General features: G+C 46.9%; 1 protein-coding gene across 1 annotated transcript; it reads left to right on the top strand.

The window, feature by feature from the left end:
- Window positions 1-7,782: 7,782 nt before the first annotated feature.
- Window positions 7,783-8,976, top strand: LOC148791025 (uncharacterized). Its single transcript, XM_088890375.1, has one exon. It carries the CDS (start codon window positions 7,783-7,785, stop codon window positions 8,974-8,976), a length of 1,194 nt encoding a protein of 397 aa, XP_088746501.1.
- The last annotated feature ends 244 nt before the right edge of the window (window positions 8,977-9,220 follow it).

Here is a 9,220-nt window from a genome sequence, read left to right as displayed (position 1 = left end):
CCAAGGGGCAACAAGTTCAGGACCATTGTCTTCGGATGATGGGTTACTTCAATGAGCTTGAGGCTCTTGGATTTAGGCTGGATCACGCAACCCAGATAGATGTCATCCTGAATTCTTTGCCTCCTTCCTTTAATCCGATCATCATGAATAAGCTGAATGTCAGCGCTCAGGAACTTAGCAATAAGTTGCAGAGGGCCGAGGAACTGATTAAAAAGGATGAGCCTATTGCTATGCTTGTTGAAGCTAGCAAGTCAGGCAAGAAAAAGCGGATGGCAAAGAAGAAACCCTAGAAGAAAGCCATCAAGTCCAAAAAGTAGAAGAAAGACAAGGCATCAGATGCCTGTCATTTCTGCCATCAGACCGGCCACTGGAAGAGGAACTGTCCTCAATACCTGGAATCCAGGAAAGGTAATTTTGAATCCTGTGTCATAGAAACCAATTTGTTGGTTACTTCTGCGTCCTGGTGTATTGACTCCGGGGCTTCAACTCATGCATGTAACTCACTGCAGGGGTTCAAGGTAAGCAAAAGGTTGAGTGAAGGAGAAGTGACGCTTTACTTGGGGACTTCTGCAAGTGTTGCAGCTACGGCCATAGGAACTGTAGAATTAATTTTTAGAGAAGGATCCATTGTACTAAAAGATTGTCTTTTAGTACAGAATTTAAGAAGAAATTTGAATTCTGTCTCAAAACTGTGTGTGGATGGATATTTTGTCTTCTTTAGTAATACGATTACTATCAAAAGAAACAACAAATTCATCGCATATGGGGAACTGGAGAATGGTCTCTATGTTCTACATCCTTCTCTACAAACTAACATAGCCGAAACTATGTCGACTGATATCCCTAAGAAAAGAACCAGTGATACAGTTAATCCCACGTGCCTGTAGCATTACCGACTTGGCCATATCAATATTGATCGTATCACAAGGTTGGTAAAGGATGGTCCTTTGGATTTTCTAACTGTAGAAGATATTCCCACTTGTGAGCCTTGCCTTCAGGGTAAGATGACGAAATGGCCATTTAACGGTAAGCCTGAAACATGTACGGGCACGCTTGACCTAATACATACCGATGTATGTGGTCCCCTGAGTGTTAGGTCTCGTAACCGACACGTGTATTTTAGTACATTTACCAATGATTATTCTCGGTATGGTTACGTGTACCTAATGAGACACAAGTCTGAATCCTTTGAAAAGTTCAAGGAGTTCAAACAAGAGGTCGAGAAACAGTTAGGGAGAGAAATTAAGACCCTTCGAACGGATCGAGGTGGCGAGTATCTCTCTGACGAATTCAAGGATTACTTGAAGGTCAACGGGATAGTATCATAGTTAGCTCCTCCTGCTACACCACAACTTAACGGTGTTTCAGAGAGGAGGAATAGGATTTTATCTGATATGGTCTGGTCACTTCTCGTACACTCAGAGTTACCCACATCCTTTTGGGGTTACGCATTAGAGACTGCGATATATGTGCTGAATCGAGTTTCAACCAAATCGGTTCTGAACACTCCATATGAATTTTGGACTGGAAAGAAACCAAGTGTCAGACACTTGAAGATATGGGGTTGTCCTGCGCACGTTAAAAGAACGAATGCGGACAAATTGGAATCCAAGACCAGTCGTTGCCTATTTGTAGGCTACCCCAAGGGCTCTGTGGGTTACCTATTCTATGACCCAGGAGAACAAAAGATGTTCTGTAGTCGGAATGCCCCTTTCTTGGAGGATGACTATATCCTGAACAATCATCATCAAGAAGTTGTTCTTGATGAGAAGAGCTAAAGAGCAGTGGGTGGTGTCCCACAGGTTCCAGGTATTGACCAACCTAGAAGATCTACCCGGGTATCCAGGCCATCAGTCCGTTTTGGCAATGACCAGGATAGTTACCTGGTGGAAGCCATGACTAGTGAGGAGGATCTCGTGAATTATGCGGAAGCTATGTTGGACATAGATTCCCTGAAGTGGGTAGATGCCATGAGAGTTGAGTTGGACTCAATGGAGACCAATGGAGTTTGGACTCTAGTAGATCCGCCCCCGGGTTAAAAGCAATTGGTTGCAAATGGATCTATAAGGGGAAGAATGGCCCCGATGGTAAGGTTGAGACCTACAAAACTCATTTGGTGGCGAAAGGGTATACTCAGAAAGAGGGCATCGATTATGAGGAAACCATTTCGCCCGTGGTTATGCTTAAATCCATTAGGATCCTGCTAGATGTAGCAACATACCATAACTACGAGATTTGGAAAATGGATGTCAAAACAGCGTTTATGAATGGAGATCTTACTAAACACTTGGTATATAAATTAAATAGATCCATATGTGGACTTAAGCAAACTTCTAGGAGTTGGAACATCCGGCTTGACTCTACTGCCAAAAAGTTTAACTTTGAGCAGAGTCCGGACGAGCCCTGTGTTTACAGGAAGTCCAGTGGGGATATGGTTACGTTTCTGGTTCTCTATGTAGACGACAATCTACTCATTGGGAATGATGTAGGAATGTTGACTACGGCGAAAGTATGGCTTTAATAGCAATTCTCCATGAAAGATCTTGGAGAAGCCTCTTATATAGTGGGTCTTCGACTCTATAGAGATAGATCAAAGCGGATAATAGGATTATCCCAATCTGCTTACATTGACAAAATTGTCAAGAGATACAGCATGAAGAACTCCAAGGGAAATGTTCCTTTCAGGCACGGAGTCACTCTCTCCAAGAAGATGTCTCCCAAGACTTCTGAGGAGATTGAGGGCATGAAGGACGTTCCCTATGCCTCAGCCGTAGGGAGCATCATGTATGCCTTGTTGTGCACTCATCCTAACATTGCTCAGGCAAGTGAGTGTGGTAAGCAGATTCCAGACCAACCCAGGGCAGGAGCATTGGACCACTGTGAAAAATATACTTAAGTACCTTCGAAGGACAAAAGAGTTTTGTCTGGTATTCGATGGTAGCTCACTACAGATCCAGGGGTATACTAATGTCGATTTCCAGTCAGATCTTGATGATAGAAAATCTACATCTGGGTATGTTTTCACAATAGGATCGTGTGTCATTTGCTGGAAAAGTAGTAAACAAGGGTTCACGGCAGACTCCACAACCGAAGCCGAGTACATTGCCGCAAGTGAAGCTGCCAAGGAAGTCGTGTGGAAGAAAAAGTTCATTCACGAATTGGGAGAAGTTCCGTCTAGCACATCACCCATCCCGTAGTTGTGTGACAACAATGGAGCTACCGCTCAGGCTAAGGAGCCACGAGCCCACTCGAAGTCGAAGCACATCGAGAAGAAGTACCACGTACTATGAGAGATTGTTAGTAGAGGGGACGTCCCGATTCAGAAGGTTGCGTCAGCAGAGAATGTAGCAGAACCATTGATTAAGCCACTCACACAGAAAGTGTTCGAGAAACATGTGGAAAGTCTAGGACTCCGACTTATACCAGATTGGACCAAAGTGCAAGTATGAGCTGTTAGACAGTGTATGCCCTTAGCTCCAATCAGATTGATGTACATTATGACATTTATTGTAACTGAATAAAGTACATATTTGATTCAAGTTATAGTGGTGTGTTTCTATGTAATACCCTTAAACTGGACACTTAAGAAACTCGTGTTAGTTTAGAATGTTCACAGCCGTTGCATAAGTCTAGGGAGATTTATCCTGTTAAGGCTGACACTGTTGTGCCGCCAAGTGTTGGGGTGGCCTGTCTCAGCTGCCAGGGTGAGACCCGAGGTACATGCAGTGTAGGTTTACTTGAAACCCTGAACCGGACCAAAATTCCAGTATTGCCCTGGACCTTGGAGATAGATGGGCAAAGTTGGAATGTTACACTGGACCCTTAGACTCGATTATGATACTACACTAGGTATCAGATTGGGTTGTCTTTGATATGCCAATCAGTGAGATCCTTAGTGGGGGTCAAAACCTGGGTATGTTGGGACAGTCCGAGAATTCATTTGAGTGGGTGATCATAGTGATAGGATCAGCCCCTTTGTCAGACAAAGGTAATGATCGGGGATGCACTCTCTCTGATGGAAACCAAGACTACCGGCAGCCGATTTCAATCATTGAAATTTGTTTTACAAAATATATTTATATACGGATATATATATATATATTATGGTTTCAAATTGTTTGCAAAAGGTTTTAATTCCCAGGATCCATGTGAGCAGAGATTGCAACATTGTTCTTTGCAGCCGAGGGAGAGGTCATCTCTTGTCGGGCAGTGTATGATCATTACGGGCTGAGAGGTTAAGTGTAAGACCATTGAGGGTAATACCTGATGGGCAAATCTTGCATCTGCCCACAGTCCCTGGGTTTTTATAAGGTGGCTTGTCCCAGGGACCACTTAGTGTAAGTGTTGGACCCATTAGGAGTCCATGTGATGGGCTTCAGGGGGTTCACTGTCTTTTCACTGAATTTGGCCAGGCCTTTTAACAGAGGCTGGACCGAACCCATGTGGATGATGTGTAGATCAATGTTTGGGTCCCACGCCATAGAAAGAAGCCCAACTAGGCAGCGGGTTGGAAGCAATTTGAGCACTTAGACTTATTTGGCCTAATTCCCATTTCGAACTAGCCTAGTTTGACTAGTTAAATGAGGGGGCCGATCTAGGATTAAATCAGCAGATAGGACAGGGTCTTACCCTATCCACTCAGAGAGTCCAGATCTGGAAACCTCCTATTGAGATTAGGATAGAGCTGATCTAATCTGCAGATAAGATAAGGGCTTATCCTTATCTCTTAAAGAGAATTCCTTATCCAAATACAGATTTGGATTAGGAAACTCCTAATGAGATTAGGAGCTCTCTTTAAGGCTATAAAAGGAGGAGGGGGGCGAACCATTTAGTTCATCATCAACATCCCAAGCATCCAGAGATCAGATCTCTAGAACACCCAGAGAGAAGACAACAACAGTGTGACTGCACCATCTTCTCCCTGCGTTTCCTCCATTTGTCGCCACACTGTCAGTTCGATCTCCATCCTTTGTAGGAGCGATCAAGAAGTGTCTTGATATCAGCCTTTGGAGAAATGCTTATCAGAAGTCGTGCTCACTGCCTCCATCGAATTCTTGCTGAAGAATTCGGTTCGTTGGACGGACCCTGATGATTCTGCTCCACCATTCACTGTGTCATCTTCAATGGGAGCAGTCTTTGGAGTCGTTTTTGGGTGTGAACACTTTCGTTGGGAGATATTGCATCTTCGTATCAGGTATATCCCTCTCCTACTGTTTTGGTTCAAATCTGGTTTGGTTCTTGGTTCAAGATTGATCCTTGAAAAAGTAGTTTTTCGCCCTACCTTTCTGTAGGGTTCGACCATCCATGTGATGGATCTCTCATCCCCTTCATCCCAGCCGAAGGGAGGAAGAGTCAGCGCAGTCCGAAGACAGCCACCAACCTTCTAAGCAACATCATCACCATCGAAGGGAGAACCCCTGGGACAAAGGTGGACACCTCGGATGTCGTAGTGCCCACTCAAGGGTCGAGGGCCGATGTCACACCTCTCTCACGTCAGTCTTAAACCTCTACAATATTCTGAACGACTGTTGCACCAGACGAGAGGTGCACAGTCCTACCTTGGAGCATTTTGGAGTTCAAGACAATGCTCATCGTGCCCGAGAAAGTCTATGGTCCTACATCGACCGCTTCAAAAAGGAGGAGCTCAAGGTCCGTGACCTCGACCCCATGGTCTCTATGCACGCTGCCATTAATGGGCTCCGCGCCAGCTTGGCCCTGAAGTGCTCAGTTGCCAATACCCCGCTGAAGACAAAGTTAGAGTTCCTCAAGAAGGCCTAGAAGTATATTGCGGCCGAAGAGGCTTCGACCGGGGACCACTAGGAAAGGGAAGTCGAGCGCCACAACGGACCCCCTAAAAAGAAGAGGATGGGCGGAGACAACTACCACCACAACAACAACAATGGCAAGGACAGTAAGAAGCCACCGGCCTCGGCCCTGGCTTACAAGGAATACACATCACTTAACTCCACCTGTGCCCAGATATTGATGCAGATCGGGGAGGAGAAGTATGTGAAGTGGCCAAAAAAGATGAAGAGAAACCCCAAGAGGGGAAATTCTAAAAAGTACTACAACTACCACCACGGCACTGGGCATGACACGGAGGACTGCTAAGATCTAAAGAATGAGATAGTTCCTCATCCGTCGTGGCCACCTCAAGTAGTTCGTAGGGGGAGAGGTCGGCGCCTCATCCTCCCAGCAACAACCACTGCAGCAGCAATAGCAACACTAGCAGATAGCCGGCATCATCGATGTCATCGCCAGGGGCAAGGCCTTGGGCAGAGCCTTGGCCTCAGCCCACAAGGCCTACGTCAGGTAGTTAAGCATCCACGGGCCTGCCCCCAAAAATCTCAAGTAGCAGCAAACCCTCTCCTTTACGAACGAGGACTTGAAGGGGGTCGTAGTCCCCCATGATGATGCCTTGGTGATCTCGGTAGTCATTGCAAACTTCATAGTTAAGAGGATCCTCGTCGATATGAGCTCCTCGGCTGACATCCTCTTCTACGAAGCCTTTTAGAAGATGAAGATCGTGCCTGAGCACCTCCAGCCAGCCGACGTCCCATTGGTTGGCTTCTCCGGTAACGTGGTCAGACCGAAGGGAAAAATTACCCTACCGATCATGGTAGGAATCGAGCCCTGGCAGGTGATGAGGATGAACAAGTTCCTCGTAGTGAGGATTGGCTCTCCCTTCAATGCTATCATGGGGAGACCGACCCTTCACGTGCTAAGGGCAGCCACCTCCTCGTATCACCTCACCCTCAAGTTTCCCACCGAGCACGGCGTTGTAGTTGTTCGCGGGGACCAGCAAGCAGCTTGTTAGTGTTATGTGGCAGCGCTAAAGGGCAAGAATAAGGAAGCACTACCACTAGAGGGTTTTGACCATAAGGAGGAACCAGCAAGCTGAGGCCAACCAGCCGAGGACCTCATCTTGGTTCCCCTAGACGAGGCTGAGCCTGAAAAGATAGTCTGTGTCGGGTCCAACCTTCTTCTCCCACAGAGCCTATCCAAACTTGTAAGTTTCCTCAAAACTAACGCCAACGTCTTTGCTTGGTTCGCCACTGACATGCTTGGAATTGACCCTTCGGTCATCACTGACAGGATGAGTGTGGGCCCGAGCTCTAGGCCAATTCAGAAAAAAAAGAGGAACTTTGCACCAGAGCGTTGGAAGAACATAGGAGAGGAAGTTGGTAAGCTACTCGACGTCGGCTTCATTCGAGAGGCACATTCCCTTAACTGGTTGTCCAATGTGGTTTTGGTAAAGAAGGCTAATGGGAAATGGTGGATCTGTATTGACTTCACAGACCTTAACCGAGCATGCCCCAAAGACAGTTTTCCTTTGCCTAGGATAGACCACCTCGTCGACACCACTACAGGGTACGAACTACTTAGTTTCATGGATGTCTTCTCCTGACACAACCAAATAAAGATGCACACAGACGAGGAGAAGACCTCGTTCTCACCGAGCATGAAACTTACTATTATAAAGTGATGCCCTTCGGCCTCAAGAATGTAGGGGCCACTTACCAATGCCTTGTCAACAAGGGGTTTAAAGATTAGATGAGGAGAAACGTTAAAGCCTACGTAGATGATATGGTGGTAAAAAGCCTGAAAGCCGAGACGCACACCTCAGATCTTGCCGAGACCTTCAACACCTTGCGGAAATTCAACATGAAACTCAATCCCAGCAAGTGTGCCTTCAGCGTTACTTCAAGCAAATTCTAGGGTTTCGTCATTACTCAAAGAGGCATCGAGGCCAACCCTGAGAAGATACATGCCATATTGGACATGGCACCCCCTCGGTCGGTGAAGGAGACTCAGACGCTCACTGGCCGAATAGAAACTCTCAATCACTTAATGTCAAAGTCAGTCGACCGTTGTTTGCCCTTCTTCCATGCCATCAAAAAGTTGAAAAGTTTTCAGTGGATGAAAGAATGCCAGTGCGTCTTTGACGAGCTCAAGACCTACCTCGCCTCACCTCCCCTCCTTGCCCGACCCGCCACAGGAGAAACTTTGTACCTATATCTCTTGATCGAGGATGAGGTAGTCAGCTCAGTTCTGATAAAGGAAGATGGCACGCAGAAGCCGATTTACTACATCAGCATGGTCCTTTGCGACGCAGAAACCAGGTACCCCAAGATTGAGAAGCTGGCCTTTGCCCTTATAGTCTCGGATAGGAAGCTCGGGCCATATTTCCAAGCTCACATCGTAGTGGTCCTAACAAACCATCCCTTCAGGGCTATCCTCGCCAAGCCTGAGACCTTAGGATGCCTGACCAAATGGGCCATCGAGCTCTTCGAGTTTGACATTCAGTACAAGCCGAGGCCCGCCATCAAGGCACAAGCCCTAGCAGACTTCGTAGTAGAATGCACCTTCAGCCGAGCCCTCGAAGGCACTAAAGGGGATTGCCCGGCCAAAGAGACTCGCCCCACATGGAAATTCTTTGTAGACGGTTCATCCAATGCCAAGGGAAGCGAAGCAGGCCTCATCCTCCTCACCCCAGACAATGCAGTCACAGAATATGCACTAAGGTTCATCTTTCCAGCACCTAACAATGAAGCTGAGTATGAGGCCCTACTTGCTGGATTACAGCTTGCCAGAGACCTCGGCTCCCTACACGTCAAAGCCTTCAGCGACTCACAACTGGTGGTGAACCAAGTCAATGGCGAGTACGAGACTAGAGAACAAAGCATGTCTAAGTATCTCGCCAAAGTTCAAGAGCTAGCCCATCACTTCCAACGCTTCTCCCTGCAACAAGTTCCACGAACCGAGAACGCAAGAGCTAATGTCCTCTCTAAGTTGGCAATCACCTTGGACGCAGTCCTCGGCTACACTATCCAGGTGGTGAAGCTACCTCGGCCCTCTATAGAAGAAGCCCAAGTGCTCGCAGTAGAATCTGAACCATTATGGATGAACCATATCATCGATTTCTTATTGACAGAGCGGTTGCCCGATGATAGGAACGAAGCAAGGCAACTCTGACGTCAGGTAGCCCACTACACCCTTCTGGAAGGGAAAATGTACAGAAGATCCTTCACCTTGCCTTACCTTCGATATCTCCTTCAGGAGGAGGGCGAGTATGTGCTATGAGAAATTCATGAAGGCATCTACGGTATCCACCTCAGCGGCCGAGCCCTAGCCCAAAACACACTAAGGTAGGGGTACTTTTGGCTGACCCTTCACAAGGATGCAGCCGAGCTAGTACGAAAGTGTGACCAATGCCAGA

Source organism: Nelumbo nucifera, chromosome 6 (genome assembly GCF_055504915.1).
Source record: "Nelumbo nucifera cultivar China Antique chromosome 6, China Antique-T2T, whole genome shotgun sequence".
Taxonomy (NCBI): domain Eukaryota; kingdom Viridiplantae; phylum Streptophyta; class Magnoliopsida; order Proteales; family Nelumbonaceae; genus Nelumbo; species Nelumbo nucifera.
The sequence above is the reverse complement of the archived record's forward strand: the minus strand, read 5'-3'. Positions and strand labels throughout refer to the sequence as shown.